The sequence below is a fragment of the Nematostella vectensis genome, chromosome 8 (genome assembly GCF_932526225.1).
Source record: "Nematostella vectensis chromosome 8, jaNemVect1.1, whole genome shotgun sequence".
NCBI classification, from domain to species: domain Eukaryota; kingdom Metazoa; phylum Cnidaria; class Anthozoa; order Actiniaria; family Edwardsiidae; genus Nematostella; species Nematostella vectensis.
The window spans coordinates 73941-97445 of record NC_064041.1 but is presented as its reverse complement, the minus strand read 5'-3'; the positions used below and the strand labels follow the sequence as shown (position 1 = coordinate 97445).

General features: G+C 39.3%; 1 protein-coding gene across 5 annotated transcripts in view; it reads right to left on the bottom strand.

Moving 5' to 3' along the window:
- Nucleotides 1–862: 862 nt before the first annotated feature.
- Nucleotides 863–23505, bottom strand: part of LOC116605639 — a 32334-nt gene continuing 9691 nt past the window's right edge. For all 5 annotated transcript variants that reach the window (XM_048731056.1, XM_048731055.1, XM_048731058.1 and 2 more), the window contains 16 exons: nt 21855–22604; nt 21099–21221; nt 19556–19684; nt 18959–19132; nt 16323–16436; nt 15448–15525; nt 11744–11797; nt 10630–10743; nt 10486–10539; nt 9876–10152; nt 9464–9534; nt 9162–9215; nt 8986–9075; nt 8505–8606; nt 7868–7945; nt 863–1568 (listed from right to left, as the gene is read on the bottom strand). In XM_048731056.1, the coding sequence (XP_048587013.1) occupies nt 1447–1568; nt 7868–7945; nt 8505–8606; nt 8986–9075; nt 9162–9215; nt 9464–9534; nt 9876–10152; nt 10486–10539; nt 10630–10743; nt 11744–11797; nt 15448–15525; nt 16323–16436; nt 18959–19132; nt 19556–19684; nt 21099–21221; nt 21855–22604 (2384 nt within the window). In that variant the 3' untranslated portion in view covers nt 863–1446. The remainder of the gene's footprint in view (nt 1569–7867; nt 7946–8504; nt 8607–8985; nt 9076–9161; nt 9216–9463; nt 9535–9875; nt 10153–10485; nt 10540–10629; nt 10744–11743; nt 11798–15447; nt 15526–16322; nt 16437–18958; nt 19133–19555; nt 19685–21098; nt 21222–21854; nt 22605–23505) is intronic.

Sequence of the window (23505 nt, the reverse complement as noted above, 5' to 3'; positions counted from 1 at the left end):
ACCTAGAAAGAGAGTGGATAGTTACAAGATCCTTGGAGTCCACTTGAGTAGTGACCTCACGTGGAACGTGCATGTAGAGTACGTTAATAAGAAGGCCAGCAAACGGTTATATGCCTTAAGATCACTAAAAAAAATCAGGTGTTCAGTCTAATGACTTAGTCCGCATATACTGTGCGTTGATAAGATCGGTACTAGAATATGCAGCACCAGTGTGGGCAGGTCTACCAGTTTTCGTATCAGATTTGCTGGAAGCGGTGCAAAGGAGAGCGATGCGCATTATTTTCACGCATACTGATTATTGCACGGCTCTTACCAATGCAGGGCTCATGTCCTTATCTGCTCGTCGTGATAGCCTCTGTGAGAGTTTTGTCACCAAAGGGAAGATATCGCCTCCTCTAAACTATATCATTCCTAAAGCTACAGAAGTCAACCATAGCTACTCACTCCGGCTCTGGCTACTGGCTATATGCGTACCGATAGGTTTCAAGGAATTACAGACAGGTTTAATAATTTTGTTAGTGTGCGATTTCAGTAATATTGCGTAAAGTAATTATTATTATTATTATTATTATTATTATTATTATTATTATGATGATGATTATTATTATTATTATTATTATTATTATTATTATTATTATTATTATTATTATTATTATTATTATTATTATTATTATTATTATTATAATAAATAATTCTCAAATGGAGTACCGCTACTCATAAGCTAAAATGAATCCCCATCTTTCCCCTCTCTTAAACAGAATAGTTTACACGATAGCGTTATAGGCCTGAAACAAATATCATTTCAAGAACTCGATCGCATGCTTTTTAGCTCCAAAAGATTACATAATTAAGACACACCAAGTAGGTTCATCATTTTTTAATGAGAGCTTACCTCTGTTTAGTAACGGCAAACATTTCTTTATTATATTCTCTGTTGATTGAATATACAACTTTTTTGCGTGTTATAGAGTGTGATACTGGTGATATCAAAATGTTTCAACTGATATCGCCACTGCAACCGATGTTAATATCATATTTATAAAACATGTGGTGATAACAAGTTTTAACTAGTATGAAACTTTCACCTAAAAGATTTCATCTAATAAACAGAACATTACATTGTCATTTGCAAATGCAATTTTATCTTCTCGTGCTCCCTTAGAGATAATAGCAACACTTGAACACAAAATTTGTATTTGCGCGCGACCATATAATATCCTCTTTGTATAGAATTTTTTGTCATAATTTCTCTGACAATATCGGTCGTCAAGGGCAACAGGAGCACGCGTCATTAGCCCGTCGTCAAGGATGACAGGAGAACACGTCACGAGCCCGTCGTCAAGGGTGACAGGAGCACACGTCATGAGCCTGTCGTCAAGGGTAGCAGGAATACACGTCATGAGCCCGTCGTCACGGGTAACAGGAGCACATGTCAAGAGCCTGTCGTTACCCAGTGTACCCGCGGTATGATGACATGGCATGTTTACGTTGCTTTGCCTCAAATTTCTTTTCTTTTAATGCTTCTTCTCTCTCTGCTGCGAGCTCCTCGGAAAGTGTGGACTTTGCATCTGAATTGTACATAATACAAAGGATAACTGAATGTTAATAGTTATTCAGATAAAACGAAATAAGTCAATAGAATTGACTCTAAAATGTATTTTAATATGAATGGTATGAAACATTGACATAACTATAAAATCATAGAAAGAATTTAAGGATACATAGAATGTGCAGAAAAAGGATTGCTTTTGGCAATTTTAAGCTAAGATCGACTAATGACGTTATAGTTACGTCATAAAATGTACTGAGAGATGATAACCACTTTTTATTTTTGGATTTAAAATCGTATATAAAAATATAAAATCTTATAAATGATCCTCACACTGATATTTGGGTGTGGTAGGATAAAAAGTGACGTCATTTTTTTAGTTTTTGTCTCAGAAACTGGTTGCCATGGTAACATTAAGCGTTTTAAGCTAAGGTCAACTAATGACGTTATAGTTACGTCATGAAATGTACTTAGAGATGATAACCATTTTTTATCTTTGGATATAAAATCAAATATAAAAATATAAAATCTTATAAATGATTCTCACACTGACAATTGGGTGTTGTAGGATAAAAAGTGACGTCTTTTTTTAGTTTTTGTCTCAGAAACTGGTTGCCATGGTAACATTAAGCGTCATAGCGACATGGCGTTGAAACCAAAATGTCATAAGTCACCAAGTTTAATCCTCTTAGCCGTTATGGTTCAAAAGTTTTTGGGAGGTGGGGCTTATAGAGTCCCCCCCCCCAACCTTGTTCCCAGGGCTGAAAATGAGGTTGAGAGCACCCTCCACTGGAGTCTGAATAGGGTTTAAGTGTTGACATGAGTCTATAATATACAAATCGTTTATGATTGAGGCTGATTACAATATTGAGGTGGTCTTTTTTGGCAGCATCTGGTTTCTAAGCTGGTATTTACATTACATGCAGTAGCTAGTATATACAGTACATGCAGTAGCTAGTATATACAGTACATTCAGTAGCTAGTATATACAGTACATGAAGTAGCTAGTATATACAGTACATTCAGAAGCTAGTATATACAGTACATTCAGTAGCAATTATATACAGTACATTCAGTAGCTAGTATATACAGTACATTCAGTAGCTAGAATATACAGTACATGCAGTAGCTAGTATATACAATACATTCAGTAGCTAGTATATACAGTACATGCAGTAGCTAGTATATACAATACATTCAGTAGCTGGTATTTACATTACATGCAGTAGCTAGTATATACAGTACATGCAGTAGCTAGTATATACAGTACATTCAGTAGCTAGTATATACAGTACATGCAGTAGCTAGTATATACAGTACATGCAGTAGCTAGTATATACAGTACATTCAGTAGCTAGTATATACAGTACATTCAGTAGCAATTATATACAGTACATGCAGTAGCTAGTATATACAGTACATTCAGCAGCAATTATATACAGTACAAACAGAAGCAATTATATACAGTACATGCAGTAGCTAGTATATACAGTACATTCAGTAGCTAGTATATACAGTACATGCAGTAGCTAGTATATACAGTACATGCAGTAGCTAGTATATACAGTACATTCAGTAGCTAGTATATACAGTACATTCAGTAGCAATTATATACAGTACATGCAGTAGCTAGTATATACAGTACATTTAGCAGCAATTATATACAGTACAAACAGAAGCAATTATATACAGTACATGCAGTAGCTAGTATATACAGTACATGCAGTAGCTAGTATATACAGTCCATGCATTAGCTAGTATATACAGTACATTCAGTAGCTAGTATATACAATACATGCAGTAGATAGTATATACAGTACATTCAGTAACTAGTATATACAGTACATGCAGTAGCTAGTATATACAGTACATTCAGTAGCTAGTATATACAGTACATGCAGTAGCTAGTATATACAGTACATGCAGTAGCAATTATATACAGTACATGCAGTAGCTAGTATTTACAGTACATGCAGTAGCTAGTATATACAGTACATGCAGTAGCTAGTATATACAGTACATTCAGTAGCTAGTATATACAGTACATTCAGTAGCTAGTATATACAGTACATGCAGTAGCTAGTATACACAGTACATTCAGTAGCTAGTATATACAGTACATTCAGTAGCTAGTATATACAGTACATGCAGTAGCTAGTATATACAGTACATTCAGTAGCTAGTATATACAGTACATGCAGTAGCTAGTATACACAGTACATTCAGTAGCTAGTATATACAGTACATTCAGTAGCTAGTATATACAGTACATTCAGTAGCTAGTATATACAGTACATTCAGTAGCTAGTATATACAGTACATTCAGTAGCTAGTATATACAGTACATTCAGTAGCAATTATATAAAGTACATGCAGTAGCTAGTATATACAGTACATTCAGTAGCTAGTATATACATTTCATGCAGTAGCTAGTATATACAGTACATTCAGTAGCTAGTATATACAGTACATGCAGTAGCTAGTATATACAGTACATTCAGTAGCTAGTATATACATTACATGCAGTAGCTAGTATATACAGTACATTCAGTAGCTAGTATATACAGTACATTCAGTAGCTAGTATATACAATACATTCAGTAGCTAGTATATACAGTACATTCAGTAGCTAATATATACAGTACATTCAGTAGCTAGTATATACAATACATTCAGTAGCTAGTATGTACAGTACATGAAGTAGCTAGTATATACAGTACATTCAGTAGCTAGTATATACAGTCCATGCATTAGCTAGTATATACAGTACATTCAGTAGCTAGTATATACAGTACATTCAGTAGCTAGTATATACAATACATTCAGTAGCTAGTATATACAGTACATTCAGTAGCTAATATATACAGTACATTCAGTAGCTAGTATATACAATACATTCAGTAGCTAGTATGTACAGTACATTCAGTAGCTAGTATATACAGTCCATGCATTAGCTAGTATATACAGTACATTCAGTAGCTAGTATATACAGTACATTCAGTAGCTAGTATATACAGTACATTCAGTAGCTAATATATACAGTACATGCAGTAGCAATTATATACAATACATTCAGTAGCTAGTATGTACAGTACATGAAGTAGCTGGTATATACAGTACATTCAGTAGCTAGTATATACAGTACATTCAGTAGCTAGTATATACAATACATTCAGTAGCTAGTATATACAGTACATTCAGTAGCTAATATATACAGTACATACAGTAGCTAGTATATACAGTACATGCAGTAGCTAGTATATACAGTACATGCAGTAGCTAGTATATATAGTACATGCAGTAGCTAGTATATACAGTACATGAAGTAGCTAGTATATACAGTACATTCAGTAGCTAGTATATACAATACATTCAGTAGCTAGTATATACAGTACATGCAGTAGCTAGTATATACAGTACATTCAGTAGCAATTATATACAGTACATTCAGTAGCTAGTATATACAGTACATTCAGTAGCTAGTATATACTGTACATGCAGTAGCTAATATATACAGTACATTCAGTAGCTAGTATATACAGTACATTCAGTAGCTAGTATATACAGTACATGAAGTAGCTAGTATATACAGTACATTCAGCAGCTAGTATATACAATACATTCAGTAGCTAGTATATACAGTACATGCAGTAGCTAGTATATACAGTACATTCAGTAGCTAGTATATACAGTACATTCAGTAACTAGTATATACAGTACATGCAGTAGCTAGTATATACAGTACATGAAGTAGCTAGTATATACAGTACATGCAGTAGCTAGTATATACAGTACATGCAGTAGCTAGTATATACAGTACATGCAGTAGCTAGTATATACAATACATTCAGTAGCTAGTATATACAGTACATGCAGTAGCTAGTATATACGGTACATGCAGTAGCTAGTATATACAGTACATTCAGTAGCTAGTATATACAGTACATTCAGTAGCTAGTATATACAGTACATTCAGTAGCTAGTATATACAGTACATTCAGTAGCTAGTATATACAGTACATGCAGTAGCTAGTATATACAATACATTCACAAGCTAGTATATAAAGTACATTCAGTAGCTAGTATATACAGTACATGCAGTAGCTAGTATATACAGTACATTCAGTAGCTAGTATATACAGTACATGCAGTAGCTAGTATATACAGTACATTCAGTAGCAATTATATACAGTACATGCAGTAGCAATTATATACAGTACATGCAGTAGCTAGTATATACAGTACATGCAGTAGCTAGTATATACAGTACATTCAGTAGCAATTATATACAGTACATGCAGTAGCAATTATATACAGTACATGCAGTAGCTAGTATATACAGTACATGCAGTAGCAATTATATACAGTACATTCAGTAGTAATTATATACAGTACATGCAGTAGCTAGTATATACAATACATTCAGTAGCTAGTATATACAGTACATGCAGTAGCAATTATATACAGTACATTCAGTAGCTAGTATATACAGTACATGCAGTAGCTAGTATATACAGTACATTCAGTAGCAATTATATACAGTACATGCAGTAGCAATTATATACAGTACATGCAGTAGCTAGTATATACAGTACATGCAGTAGCAATTATATACAGTACATTCAGTAGTAATTATATACAGTACATGCAGTAGCTAGTATATACAATACATTCAGTAGCTAGTATATACAGTACATGCAGTAGCTAGTATATACAGTACATGCAGTAGCAATTATATACAGTACATTCAGTAGCTAGTATATACAGTACATGCAGTAGCTAGTATATACAATACATTCAGTAGCTAGTATATACTGTACATTCAGTAGCTAGTATATACAATACATTCAGTAGCTAGTATATACTGTACATGCAGTAGCTAGTATATACAATACATTCAGTAGCTAGTATATACTGTACATGCAGTAGCTAGTATATACAATACATTCAGTAGCTAGTATATACTGTACATTCAGTAGCTAGTATATACTGTACATGCAGTAGCTAGTATATACTGTACATGCAGTAGCTAGTATATACAATACATTCAGTAGCTAGTATATACAATACATTCAGTAGCTAGTATATACAGTACATGCAGTAGCAATTATATACAGTACATGCAGTAGCTAGTATATACAGTACATGCAGTAGCTAGTATATACAGTACATGCAGTAGCAATTATATACAGTACATGCAGTAGCAATTATATACAGTACATGCAGTAGCTAGTATATACAGTACATGCAGTAGCAATTATATACAGTACATTCAGTAGTAATTATATACAGTACATGCAGTAGCTAGTATATACAATACATTCAGTAGCTAGTATATACAGTACATGCAGTAGCTAGTATATACAGTACATGCAGTAGCAATTATATACAGTACATTCAGTAGCTAGTATATACAGTACATGCAGTAGCTAGTATATACAATACATTCAGTAGCTAGTATATACTGTACATTCAGTAGCTAGTATATACAATACATTCAGTAGCTAGTATATACTGTACATGCAGTAGCTAGTATATACAATACATTCAGTAGCTAGTATATACTGTACATGCAGTAGCTAGTATATACAATACATTCAGTAGCTAGTATATACTGTACATTCAGTAGCTAGTATATACAGTACATGCAGTAGCTAGTATATACAGTACATTCAGTAGCTAGTATATACAGTACATGCAGTAGCTAGTATATACAGTACATGCAGTAGCTAGTATATACAGTACATTCAGTAGCTAGTATATACAATACATTCAGTAGCTAGTATATACAGTACATTCAGTAGCTAGTATATACAGTACATTCAAGAGCTAGTATATACAGTACATGTAGTAGCTAGTATATACAATACATTCAGTAGCTAGTATATACAGTACATTCAGTAGCAATTATATACAGTACATTCAGTAGCTAGTATATACAGTACATGCAGTAGCTAGTATATACAATACATTCAGTAGCTAGTATATACAGTACATGCAGTAGCTAGTATATACAATACATTCAGTAGCTAGTATATACTGTACATGCAGTAGCTAGTATATACAGTACATTCAGTAGCTAGTATATACTGTACATGCAGTAGCTAGTATATACAGTACATGCAGTAGCTAGTATATACAGTACATGCAGTAGCTAGTATATACAGTACATACAGAAGCTAGTATATACAGTACATGCAGTAGCTAGTATATACAGTACATTCAGTAGCTAGTATATACAGTACATTCAGTAGCTAATATATACAGTACATGCAGCAGCTATTTGAAAGCTTTATTCCATTGTTTGCGAGCCCCCACCTGACATGAGTGTAGTTCGCGATAGTGCCCGCCTCTCGTCGTTTGAGGCTATGTCCAATGCCCTCTTCAGCTCATTATCTGCAAACAGGTACAAGAAAAGATAGCCACTTTAGAAATAAAATGGAATAAAAGCAGACATGAAATTCGGCATCCAAACCACAAAGTGCAAACACCAAGTTTCCGGTGAGGACGTTTAAGCTGTACCTATCTTTGTTTGCTAAGACAGAAACAAGGTCTGAAGATTATCCCTGAATATCTATGATAACGAATTGATTTTATCGAAACTAGTTTCGAATACAGTATTTTGGCCAAGTTCTGGTTGCCTTTATAGGTGCTAGAAGAATTCTAAGCTTATATTGTTTCCTGGTCATCCCCTGGTATCCAAATAGTTCCAAATCCAAGAACTTGTAAGGTCTACAGAATACTCAAAACCCGACCAGCTCTCGAGATATTGTTGATAATAATAACAAACCAAAAAATATCTAACAAACCAGAAAAATAATGGGGACGTTTTTATTGTGATTTTATAGTATTTTGGACATTAGAACGTTATTAGAATTATTGCATCATTTGAATAAGATTACGTTTTCGCTTGCCGAACTAAGGTCAACTCTGGTCGTTCTACTACAACGCGTACCTAGATTTGCCGCTCCCATGCCATTGCCAGGCAGCGCCTGCCGGGCCTCCACTGTGTAACCATTCATTTGTCCTGGATTCTCGTATTTGTACTCGTACATTCCTAGGTCAAGGAGAAAAAAAATACTTGCACACTCTTTTGCCTTCGCCTTTCCCAGGTTTAAGGGGGAAGAACAATTCTTCTTCGTCATGTTTTTATTTATTAACTTTACACGAGTTCCCTCACAAGCTAACCCTGCAAATTGAACAAAAATACGCCGTGTCCAGATGTCGTCCTATCGGCTTAATTGAAAGTGGCAGCCTTCGTCTTATTTACTCTAAATTCACTGGTCTGCTTTTCCCTGGAGAATGTTTGCGTGTTAAGACATCTGAGCCCAATACTATTGGTATAACTAGAAAAACAACAGAAAGGCTGCAGAGGAAAAATAGTGGTCTGCGTAGGTGATATTCAGCCAAACTACTCTGCCTTCCCAGCCACTCACCATTGTCTGTTAGTGATGTTGCCAGAGGTTTGGCTTTATGGAAGGGAATCTTGATCGTCCCAGACAAGCCGTTTGGACCCACATAAGACTCTGTAAAGAAGGTAGGTGTTAAAATAGCCCACACTTGGACTGGAACATTCTTTTAAAGTTCTTGTGTGGCTTGTTATGGTACTTGCCTAACTCCTTTATCGAGTTTGTTTTGATGTCCATATCTGGATTAACACCTGCATCTGAAGAAAAGATTGATGCATGATAAGTAAGGCATCAAGGAGAGAAAACGTGTACTGGATTAGTTGAGCCCATAGAACAAAGCATGTTTGGGATGTTGATGACAAAAGTGCTTATGCACGGGTTGCGGGGGAAAGCCGCCACCCTCACCCCCTGTAATAAAAGAGTCTTAAAAGGACATGGAAATAAAAATGGCGTGTCCTCCCCAGCTAAACAAAGATGATGACAGAAGGGATGATGGGGGTCTTACCAGACTCGAGACACTCTTCGCTGATCACCATCTCGTGTTTCTTATTCTTCGTCAGCACGATCTTGTATGGCCTGGTGGGTAATGCCCACATTGTGACAAATTTAATATAGGAGTCAACTGAATTATTTTCGAACATAATTCATTATATTTATAGGCGATAGGTAGCTGTAATGGCGATAAAAATAATGGTTATAATGATGGCTGCGACGATAATGTTCATCAGGTTGATGCTCTTGTTCATGTTTACGACGAAGACGGTGATGATGATGATAATTGTGATAATGATGATTCTTGAAGTTGCTTATGATGTAACAAATGTCAATGTAGAAGAAGTGTTGTTAAAGTTTATTTTGTTGACGACGATGATGATGATGAGCATAATGATGATGACGACGATAATAAGGATACTTACGAGTCAAAAGCCTTGATGACCTCCTTTGTCGTATCCATAGGCAAGCCGTACTTATCGTACATGAATTTGCCTTGCTCGTACACCTTGTAATTCTGGAAATTCAGTCCTCGCTTATTGTTGCCTGGGGTCCGCTTGTAGTTTTGCTGAAAGTTCTCTTGAGGGCCACCAAGCATAGAGTTCTGACTATAGCCAGCTTCGGCGGCGTCCTGTTCAGGGCTGTTGTCTTCTCTTCGGTGGTATTTTAAAAACATGGATGGTCCACACTTCAGCTTGGCCACTAAGGAGATAAAATGAGACAATGAAAATGAGACAATGAGACCCATGAACCACTAAATGAGACCCATAAACTTTTCACGAAAGCAGGCCTGTTGTGACTAATAATGAATAGAGAGATGAAAATCGGAGACGTAAAATACTTACCACGCCTTTAAAAATCAACGCGAAGCAGACCACAAGGAGAAGAAAGGAATCAAGAAAGAACGGTTTCTATTTCCCGCGTCCCTTTTCCACTTACATTTTATTTTTGCTGTTTTCACCCGGCTACTCTTGGTAAACGTTTTTTTTTTTTTGCTTTTTAACACTCATGCACAATGAAAAGGATGTGACTCACCGGGCTTCTTATTGTAGTGTACGGTCCGAAGATGCGGATGCTTGTGGTGCTTGGCTACACACATAAAGTGTACAATTTGAACTGGCATTATTTTTCCTCTTGAATAAAGTCATTCTAACAAGTTTTTAACATATAATAATTTACCTATATGAAGTATATGGCGGTTTCCATGGTGATCTTTATGTTCGTACTCGTTACCATTTTGCTGATGAAGGATCATGGGAGTTTTTCTATCTCCCGGGCCAGGCCATTTAAAAGCTGTTAAAAAAGTAGTTATTCCAGTTTTGAAAAATAGGCGTAAATACGAATTCTGTGATAAATGATAATCCGAGATTCAAATTGCACCAAAAAAAAAAAAAAAAAAACAATGAAATTTGGGTTAGGATTATTTCATACTCTATTTCAAGACTCCCACGGGACCGAAAAATTGTATCTCTTATATATGAGGGGCTATAAGGATTCTGAAGGATTAAGAAGGCGATTTGGGCTTGTGTCCGTTATAGAGGGCGTCTGCTCATTGTTGGAGGTCACATCAGATGGGGTCCTTTTCTCTTTTGAGCCTAAAGCGAGGTTTTGGCAGATCGACCTGCAGGGTTTTTTGCAACTTTTGGCACGTTTCACAAAAGCTTGAAGCTTTAGGACAGCCGGGTTAAAAGGCTTGAAATGCAGTAATGAAATATGTTACAAAGTGTCTAAAAAAGATGACCAACCAAGGCCTTGCTTTCGTGCTCAAATTACAGTCAAAGCCCTCGTAGGCCCGTTAGGGAAATCGCTTTCGAAACTGGGGACCTAGGGTCGCTTACTAGAGGCTAACCAATAAAAGTCTATAAAATATTAGAAAATGAATACATGTAATAAAAAACAGTTATCCCTTGATAACATACATTTTTGATCTGTTGCTCATAGAATATGACACTGAACGATGTTTTGAAGACTCTTCGTGATCGCGTGAAGTTTCAAGCCTAGTCAGTAACGGAACATTGTCGCTTGATAAGATGGCCGTTTTCGGGAGCTAACAATTCCGGAGTTTATATAGAGAAAAAAACCCCCGATATTTTAGATCTGTTATGTTGTTACCGAAGCTGGTAGCTTACGGAGGCAATCGCTCAAACACAGGCCCCCCGTGATATGATAACTCCTCGAGTTATCACGTAATCACAGCCACGTTTTTGCATTCTTTACTTTAATTTTGACAAAGAGTTTGGTACAAGGAATAAGCAAATAGCATTAATCTAGAGATTTAGTCACAGGGCCATACTTTTATTTGGACTCTCGGTCATCGCGGCTTCTTCCAATTTTCTTTGCTCCTCAGCTGCCAAACAAGATAAATTCTAAGCATTATAACTGGTATTAAATTATAAGCTCCGCCTTTTTGTGTTTTTTGTTTTGTTGTTGTTGGTGCAATTTCATGTTATCCCAACCCAACTTCCCCAGCAATCATGATATCCCACCCCAACTTCCCCAACAAACATGTTATCCCACCCCAACTCCCCCAACAATAAGGTTATCCCACCCCGACTCCCCCAGCAATAATGTTATCCCACCCCGACTCATCCAACAATAATGTTATCCCACCCCAACTTCCCCAGCAATCATGACATCCCACCCCAACTTCCCCAGCAATCATGACATCCCACCCCAACTTCCCCAGCAATCATGTTATCCCACCCCAACTCATCCAACAATGTTATCCCACCCAAACTCCCCCAGCAATCATGTTATCCCACCCCAACTCATCAAACAATAATGTTATCCCACCCAAACTCCCCCAACAATCATGTTATCCCACCCCAACTCCCCCAGCAATCGTGTTATCCCACCCCAACTTCCCCAGCAATCATGATATCCCACCCCAACTTCCCCAACAAACATGTTATCCCACCCCAACTTCCCCAACAATAATGTTATCCCACCCCGACTCCCCTAGCAATCATGTTACCCCACCCCAACTCATCCATAATAATGTTTTCCCACCCAAACTCCCCCGACAATCATGTTATCCCATCCCAACTTATCCAGCAATCATGACATCCCACCCCAACTTCCCCAGCAATCATGACATCCCACCCCAACTTCCCCAGCAATCATGTTATCCCACCCCAACTTCCCAAGCAATCATGACATCCCACACCAACTCGCCCAGCAATCATGTTATCCCACCCCAACTCATCCAACAATAATGTTATCCCACCCAAACTCTCCCAACAATCATGTTATCCCACCCCAACTTCCCAAGCAATCATGACATCCCACCCCAACTTTCCCAGCAATCATGACATCCCACCCCAACATTCCCAGCAATCATGACATCCCACCCCAACATTCCCAGCAATCATGACATCCCACACCAACTCCCCCAGCAATCGTGTTATCCAACCCCAACTTCCCCAGCAATCATGACATCCCACACCAACTCTCCCAGCAAATTTTTTTCCAGCCCAACTTCTCCAGCAATCATGTTATCCAGCCCCAACTCATCTAAAAATGTTATCCCACCCCAACTCATCCAACAATGTTATCCCACCCCAACTACCCCAGCAATCATGATATTCTACCCCAATTTCCCCACCAATCATGTTATCCCACCCCAACTCCCACAACGATCATGTTATCCCACCCCAACTTCCCCAGCAATCATGACATCCCACCCCAACTCCCCCAGCAATCATGTTATCCCACCCCAACGTAACCAACAATAATGTTATCCCACCCAAACTCCCCCAACAATCATGTTATCCCACCCCAACTTCCCCAGCAATCATGACATCCCACCCCAACTTCCCCAGCAATCATGACATCCCACCCCAACATCCCCACCAATCATGACATCCCACCCCAACTCCCCCAGCAATCGTGTTATCCAACCCCAACTTCCCCAGTAATCATGGCATCCCACCCCAACTCTCCCAGCAATTTTTTATCCAGCCCAACTTCCCCAGCAATCATGTTATCCAGCCCCAACTCATCTAACAATGTTATCCCACCCCAACTCATCCAACAATGTTATCCCACCCCAACTACCCCAGCAATCATGATATTCTACCCCAATTTCCCCACCAATCATGTTATCCCACCCCAACTCCCACAACAATAATGTTATCCCACCCCAAACTTTCCCAGCAATCATGTTATCTGACGCCAAGTTCTCCAGCAATCATGTTATCCCACACAAACTTTACAATAATCCATGTTATCACATCTCTAACTCCCCCAGCAATCGTGTTATCCCACCCCAACTTCCCCAGCAATCATGATATCCCACCCCAACTTCCCCAACACACATGTTATCCTACCCCAACTCCCCCAACAATAATGATATCCCACCCCGCGTCCCCCAGCAATAATGTTATCCCACCCCAACTCATCCAACAATAATGTTATCCCACCCAAACTTCCCCAGCAATCATGGCATCCCCCCCCAACTTCCCCAGCAATCATGACATCCCACCCTAACTCCCCCAGCAATCATGTTATCCCACTCCAACTCATCCAACAATAATTTTATCCCACCCAAACTCCACCAACAATCATGTTATCCCACCCCAACTTCCCCAGCAATAATGACATCCCACCCCAACTCCCCCAGCAATCATGTTATTCCACCCCAACTCATCCAACAATAATGTTATCCCACCCAAACTCCCCCAACAATCATGTTATCCAACCCCAACTTCCCCAGCAATCATGACATCCCACCCCAACTCCCCCAGCAATCGTGTTATCCCACCCCAACATTCCCAGCAATTATGATATCCCACCCCAACTTCCCCAACAAACATGTTATCCCACCCCAACTTCCCCAACAATAATGTTATCCCACCCAAACTCCACCAACAATCATGTTATCCCACCCCAACTTCCCCAGCAATAATGACATCCCACCCCAACTCCCCCAGCAATCATGTTATCCCACCCCAACTCATCCAACAATAATGTTATCCCACCCAAACTCCCCCAACAATCATGTTATCCAACCCCAACTTCCCCAGCAATCATGACATCCCACCCCAACTCCCCCAGCAATCGTGTTATCCCACCCCAACATTCCCAGCAATCATGATATCCCACCCCAACTTCCCCAACAAACATGTTATCCCACCCCAACTTCCCCAACAATAATGTTATCCCACCCCGACTCCCCCAGCAATCATGTTATCCCACCCCAACTCATCCAACAATAATGTTATCCCACCCAAACTCCCCCAGCAATCATGACATCCCACCCCAACTCCCCCATCAATCATGTTATCAAACCCCAACTCATCCAACAACAATGTTTTCCCACCCAAACTCCCCCAACAATCATGTTATCCCACCCAAACTTCCCCAGCAATCATGACATCCCACCCCAACGCTCCCAGCAATTTTTTATCCAGCCCAACTTCCCCAGCAATCATGTTATCCAGCCCCAACTCATCTAACAATGTTATCCCACCCCAACTCATCCAACAATGTTATCCCACCCCAACTACCCCAGCAATCATGATATTCTACCCCAATTTCCCCACCAATCATGTTATCCCACCCCAACTCCCACAACAATAATGTTATCCCACCCCAAACTTCCCCAGCAATCATGTTATCCGACCCCAAGTTCTCCAGCATTTATGTTATCCCACACAAGCTTTACAATAATCCATGTTATCACATCTCTAACTCCCCCAGCAATCGTGTTATCCCACCCCAACTCCCCCAGCAACCGTGTTATCCCACCCCAACTTCCCCAGCAATCGTGTTATCCCACCCCAACTTCCACAACAATAATGTTATCCCACCCCAAACTTCCCCAACAATCATGTTATCCCACCCCAACACCAAAATAAATCATATTATCCTGCCCCAACTCCCCCAGCAATCATGATATCCAACACCAACTCCCCCAACAATCGTGTTATCCCAACCCGTTTCCCCCAACAATGTTATCCCATTACTAACTCCCCCAACAATCATGAAATATTGCACCTGTTTGGATGTTGTAGCCTGGGGCGAGGTTCATGTCCTCCATCCTGTATTCGGGCATGTGTTCGAAGTCGTCACCCTCTTTCAAACAATCAATGTTATATAAGGGACGGATCTGTCTTTTAGTTGAAGAGAGGGGGAAGGGGCTGACACAATAACAATGGAGCCAGTCTCATTAATAAATGCGGACCAATTAGGATGTTTGTATCGACAGACAGACAGACAGACAGACAGACAGACAGACAGACAGACAGACAGACAGACAGACAGACAGACAGACAGACAGACAGACAGACAGACAGACAGACAGACAGACAGACAGACAGACAGACAGACAGACAGACAGACAGACAGACAGACAGACAGACAGACAGACAGACAGACAGACAGACAGACAGACAGACAGACAGACAGACAGACAGACAGACAGACAGACAGACAGACAGACAGACAGACAGACAGACAGACAGACAGACAGACAGGCAGACAGGCAGACAGGCAGACAGGCAGACAGGCAGACAGGCAGACAGACAGACAGACAGACAGACAGACAGACAGACTGTATTGTTTTTGACGCATAAGCGTTTGATAGGCGCGTGCATCCAGGAGGAATATTTTCTGGCATTCCCAGGCCTGTCATAATTGGCTTTTGAACATAATCACATGCTCACGCCAAATAGTAGCAATAACAACAATGGCAATGTTTACAGCACTTAAAGAGACAGTGACGTAAACACTGCAAGCAAATGCCCGATTTGCATCACGGTCACAAAACCCAAGATATAATGCAGCATCCAAAAGTGCACCGCGGCGGTTCACAATGAATATAATAGGCGACTTGCACTGGGGCACAGGTTTCTCTATTTGCTTATCCATACCTTTCTTTTCGGACGAGTCGCTGTGCGCAGAAACAGTCTCGTCCTCTTCGCCACCTGAGCCTGTGTCAGCGGCTGTGCTGTCGTCATTGTCGTCGTCATCCTCTACAGGCTCATCTAAGAGTAACGATACTTCATTATTATTGACTTTTGTGTTTTAATGATCCATGTAATTAATGTTAAGGTATTTTAAAAGCATCTCTCGATGACGATTTTCATAAAAAACAATATAAATTATACTTTGGATATAGTTACTGTCAAAGTTACCAAAAACTTGTTTAGGACATTTGAGCTTAACCACAACAGGGTTGTAGAAATGGTATGACAAGAAAGATTACATGTACAGGGGTTTAGCACGTCTACCTATGACGGGACTGGGTTAAGTACCTTTACATTTGACGTGACAGGGTTTAATACCTTTACATTTGACGTGACAGGGTTTAATACCTTTACATATGACGTGACAGGGTTTAATACCTTTACATTTGACGTGACCGGATTCAGTACCTTTACATTTGACGTGACAGGGTTTAATACCTTCACATTTGACGTGACAGGGTTTAATACCTTTACATATGACGTGAAGGGGTTTAATACCTTTACATATGACGTGACAGGGTTTAATACCTTTACATTTGATGTGAAGGGGTTTAATACCTCTACATATGACGTGACGGGGTTTAGTACCTTTATATATGACGTGACAGGGTTTAATACCTTCAAATTTGACGAGACAGGGTTTAATACCTTCACATTTGACGTGACAGGGTTTAGTACCTTTACATATGACGTGAAGGGGTTTAATACCTTTACATATGACGTGACAGGGTTAAATACCTTTACATATGACGTGACAGGGTTTAATACCTTTACATATGACGTGACAGGGTTTAAAACCTTTACATTTGACGTGACAGGGTTTAGTACCTTTATATTTGACGTGAAGGGGTTTAATACCTTTACATATGACGTGACGGGGTTTAGTACCTTTTCATTTGACGTTACAGGGTTAAATACCTTTACATTTGACGTGACAGGGTTTAATACCTTCACATTTGACGTGACAGGGTTTAATACCTTTACATATGACGCGACGGGGTTTAGTACCTTTTCATTTGACGTTACAGGGTTTAGTACCTTTACATTTGACGTGACGGGGTTTAGTACCTTTACATTTGACGTGACAGGGTTTAATACCTTTACATTTGACGTGACAGGGTTTAATACCTTCACATTTGACGTGACAGGGTTTAATACCTTTACATATGACGTGACGGGGTTAAATACCTTTACATATGACGTGACAGGGTTTAATACCTTTACATATGACGTGACAGGGTTTAAAACCTTTACATTTGACGTGACAGGGTTTAGTACCTTTATATTTGACGTGAAGGGGTTTAATACCTTTACATATGACGTGACGGGGTTTAGTACCTTTTCATTTGACGTTACAGGGTTAAATACCTTTACATTTGACGTGACAGGGTTTAATACCTTCACATTTGACGTGACAGGGTTTAATACCTTTACATATGACGTGACGGGGTTTAGTACCTTTTCATTTGACGTTACAGGGTTTAGTACCTTTACATTTGACGTGACGGGGTTTAGTACCTTTACATTTGACGTGACAGGGTTTAATACCTTTACATTTGACGTGACAGGGTTTAATACCTTCACATTTGACGTGACAGGGTTTAATACCTTTACATATGACGTGACGGGGTTTAGTACCTTTTCATTTGACGTTACAGGGTTTAGTACCTTTACATTTGACGTGACGGGGTTTAGTACCTTTACATTTGACGTGACAGGGTTTAATACCTTTACATTTGACGTGACAGGGTTTAATACCTTCACATTTGACGTGACAGGGTTTAATACCTTTACATTTGATGTGACAGGGTTTAATAACTTTACATATGACGTGTAGGGGTTTAATACCTTTACATATGACGTGAAGGAGTTTAATACCTTTACATATGACGTGCCAGGGTTTAATACCTTTTCATTTGACGTGAATGGGTTTAATACCTTTACATATGACGTGACGGGGTTTAGTACCTTTTCATTTGACGTTACAGGGTTAAATACCTTTACATTTGACGTGACAGGGTTTAATACCTTCACATTTGACGTGACAGGGTTTAATACCTTTACATATGACGCGACGGGGTTTAGTACCTTTTCATTTGACGTTACAGGGTTTAGTACCTTTACATTTGACGTGACGGGGTTTAGTACCTTTACATTTGACGTGACAGGGTTTAATACCTTTACATTTGACGTGACAGGGTTTAATACCTTCACATTTGACGTGACAGGGTTTAATACCTTTACATTTGATGTGACAGGGTTTAATAACTTTACATATGACGTGTAGGGGTTTAATACCTTTACATATGACGTGAAGGAGTTTAATACCTTTACATATGACGTGCCAGGGTTTAATACCTTTTCATTTGACGTGAATGGGTTTAATACCTTTACATTGGACGTTACAGGGTTTAGTACCTTTACACATATGACGTGACAGGGTTTAGTACCTTTACATATGACGTGCCAGGGTTTGATACCTTTACATTTGACGTGACCGGGTTTAATATCTTCACATTTAACGTGACAGGGTTTAATACCTTTACATTTGACGTGACAGGGCTTAGTATCCACAGGGCTCCCAAGTCTGGTGCAGTCGCGGCCGCCATATTGCGGTGGTGGGTTTGTGCAACTTCTGTGTCGGTACATTAGGCCTTTACCACATGTTGAGCTGCACTCGGAGAAATTTGAGAACGGTGTGTACCCGCCGTCAACTAAGAAGAGAGTCACACATAGATATCAGGCCCGTACCCAGGATTTTTCTTGGACCTAATTTTCCCGGGGAGGAGGGGGGGGGGGGGAGGGGGGAGGAAAGAAGTTCTCTGAAAAAAAATCGAAAGAACAAAAAGCGATTTTGTTATGTCTTTGCAGTATCTCCACGAGACGTTTATTGTCGGATTTGGCTACGTACCAGAGTGATCTGAGTGATCTAGCTTATACTTTATAGCTTTGTCCACAAATAGCACGTCCATTGGGAAACAAAAGTGAACCTTCGGCCCTTGTTGGGCCATTATCGTTATTGGCCACTATAAAGTGCAAAAATGAATACAAAATAAGGTGTGTTTTTCGTGGTTGAATAGCGGATATAATTTGGTGTCGGGTTGTAATACTTTTCTTCAAGACAATATCTGACATACTTGGGCATTTGTCGACATTGCAGACTCGCCTCTGTAGCACCTGGCGGTTGTTTACTTTGAGCATGCGCAGACGAACACCACCACCGCATGTCTTACTACATGACGTGAAGCCCGTTGTAATCACGTGATCTGTAACAAATATTTTGTTACTGTTACTTCTAGTTTTAATGTTACCATTATTATTATTATTGTCATCATCATCATATCATTATTATTATAAAAATATGCCTTTAAATACTAATAATTCAAATACTCACTCACTCACTCACTTTACTGACTCACTTTACTTGAATACATTACTAAGGTACTGTCATCATCATTATCATAATCATCATGATTATTACATAAAGATTATTATTATGGTTATTATTATGATTTTATTATAATCATAATTATTATTAGTTTTTTAATTAGTAATATTTTTTATTATATTTTATGAAGTGAGTCATGATACAAAAATTTTTAATTATAATTACTTTATATCGAAAAAAGTTTGAAATGAATTATTGTCGTTGTTAAGGCCACTCACCACATAAGCTACATGCCTTTCGGCAATATCGTTAACCCATTGACTCTTGGCTATTTTTGAGCTGAATTTACAAAAAAAAAACAGACTGAAAAGAGATACCTCCCCCCTATTCTGAGTTTTATACAGACCGTCAAAGTTAAACACCGCTGCAACTAGTCAGCGGTAGCTTTCCAACAGTGTTTTGCGGTCGCCACTTTTAATCACTCGTCGATGTGTTGAAGCGAGCACAAGTTGATGGTTGCTTGCTTTTATCATAAAAAATACAGCTACGAGCCTATGGGGCATAATTGAGTGCTTTGCTTCTGGATATTTGCAAGCAAAGGTGGATTCATGGTGATTTTTTCTTGTTTGGCTTTGCCTGGACCGGAATTTTTTTTCTAATGAATCACCACAGCTCTCCTAAATGCTGTTTTTTATGAAACCAAACTGATTCCAAAATTGTTTACACTGCTATTCTGGGTCTGTATAACCTGCAATTGATTTGTTTGGCTTTGAGGTGAAAAGTCTTTAAAAAACCATCTGACTTTGGGGAGAGGCCTCGTGAATTTTGGCCCTCCCCTCGGGAATTTTTCCCTGGATCCCCCAGAATGCTTTGCAATCCGTAAAGGCATCCAAGTGGTTTTACAACGCTTTAAGGAGTGGACATTGTGCTTTGAGGCCATGGGAATGAACCTGGAGGATCAGAATAAAGGTATCTATTTGTGTCTTGAGCTGTGTTTGCTGATCTCTCTCCCTTGTGTGGTATTTTGAGCGTTTTATTGAGAGGGGTGATTCTGCTTTTCTTTCCTTGTTCGATTTGAAATTTGTCAAAGAACCTGTGCTATTATTTGGCTTAAGAGTAGTTGCTATCACCTTAGTTGGATGCATATCTTCAAGACCATTTATCCCTTAGACTGATGCCTGAGTATCTTCATCTTTTTGTGTTTATTTTGCATTTATGATTTTTTTGGGTTGTAGGTACTTTTCAAAGCCGGTACAGGCCGGTTGAGGGTTCAATGTGTTTAGGTCACTCACCACATAAGCTACAGGCCTTTCGGCAATATCGTTTCATCAGCTCGTTAAATGTCAGGCAGTATCTCTTTTTTGCCCATCTTTCACAAGCTTCAGGAAACGCATCTTCACACGATTCGGAAAAATCTGTTGGAAAAGTGGGAAGGGCATATCAAAATAAGAAAAGCAATTAGACATCTTCGAACAGTCTTTCATATGTAAAAAAAACGTCCTATCATTTATTCTTCTAATTAGCAATTATCAAAACATTTTAGCAAAGCCAACGCAGCCGTAAAATGGTATATAACTGTGCGACGTTTTTTTGGTCTTTCTTGCGCTTTCTTGACTTGGTTGCCTTCACTCGAGAAAACAACTCCCTCGATCAAACTTCCAAAAAATCTAAAAAGTTGGAAAGCAAACTAAATAAAAACTCTTTTCCAGTTATGGATTGTTTGAATAAAAGAATCTACAATTTTCACTGAATTTGCTGTCAAATTTCTTCTTTTGCAAGGAGGTGGTTATCACAAGGCGGAGAATCGATTTAATACGGCGAGATACTTGAAAGCAACATTACCTTCTAGCCGGCTCTCATTCGGAGTTTTTTGGAAATTTTTACATATTGACAGTCAGGTAGCGAACGCAAAGGCCAAATGCGCTGGGGCGCTCTCACAAATATGCTGGTTCCGCGTTTAGGCAGTGCCTACATTTTTTAATCGCACCGTCTAGTTTAAATTATCTCGAGTTTCGTGTGGTTTGTTTGTTTATTTATTCTTAACTCACAGACTTTGGCTGGTGTTTGCTTAGCCAAGTTGTGGAGCGTGTCAGCGGATATGTTTAGATGACGCGCATGCGCAGACTCTTGTTTCATCTTTTTCTGGATGTTTTCTACAAGGGTGGCCACTCTTGCTGGCTTTATTCCACTCTTAGTACTCGCCGCTTTCTCGTCCAATTTATTCAGCACATTCTTTAATTTGCTCTGAGCCTCGTTCACGAGTTCCACGGCTCGAGCAAAACCTGTTCTTTTATCAGCACTATTTTTATTCGGTGTCGCTTGACCCGTTAAGAGATCTCTCTTAGCTGATTTCACACTTGGTTTTGCTAGCTTATTTCGTGATATGACCTCCAAGTGTTCGTCCATCTGTTTGGGATCTCCCTTGTGCACCTCAGAACTCCTTGAAGCTTCATTGCTTTTGTCTTGGTACTTTGGCTCGCCCTTGTTCACGCGGCTCTCAACACCTGTCTTCCTGCTTCCCATTGACTTCTTATTACCGGAATCAACGTGGACGATGACGTCATCAGCTGACTCTGTACCTACAGCTTCTGAGCTGTCGGCAAAGTCGGCAACGGTTTGAGTGACGACGTTTTCCGAACCGTCATCGATTTGCGGATCTTTTGCCGAGTCATTCTTAGCTGATGCGGAGTCCTTTGGTGTGATGACTTGGTCTGCAAGGCCGTCTACTTTGCGCTCGATGTCAGACTCGAGAGCCTTCAGGACTTTGTCACTTTTTCCGCTCATTGAACTGTTAAAAGCTGCGAGGGAAATTCAGGATCTCACTCTTTATTCATCAATGAGCTACAATATAAGGATACGTTATTCTAGCTACATACTGCGATAATTTAAATCGTCATCGTATCACTATTACCATAACAATATGATGATCATCAGCATTAGAGTCTGGGTAAACCACGAGAGTCGAGAGTGGTCATAGAGACTCGAGACTTATAGGCCTAGAGTCGACGAGATATCCAAAATATTAAAGAGTTTCACTTTTCCCCCGCTTATGAATTTGATTATCTATAAAACACTGCACAGAGTTACAGTTTTAAAAAACAACAGCACCAGTTTCGTAGCCTCGTGATCTTCTGGACTCGTCACGCTCGTGTTAGCCCCATCAAGCGCCACATAGCGTGACGAGTCCAGGCCGACCGCGTGTTTACACACATGTAGAAATTGGTAAATAGGGTAATACGTTCGTAGTATGATATGACAAATAAAGTGTTAAAATACTTTTTTTTCTGCACAGGTACACAAGAAGGACACATTTGGCACAAAAACATATGCCTTTTGCACGCTAAAACTGCCAAAACTTTTACAGTATGTTTTTATCTGGAACTTTCAACGGAATTTTTTTACAAATTGCATAAGGAAGAGTGTCAAATGTGCGTGAAATAACGTAGCATGTTGTTTCAGCAAGTCACAACGGAAAGAGTGGTCAATAATCGCCTTTACCATATGAAAAGTTAGAACAGAGAAACATAGGTTATTTCGAAAATAAATCATGATCCTTGTAAAACATCCCTACCCCTGTATCCTTGTAAAACATCCCTACCCCTGTATCCTTGTAAAACATACCTACCCCTGTATCCTTGTAAAACATCCCTACCCCTGTATCCTTGTAAAACATCCCTACCCCTGTATCCTTGTAAAACA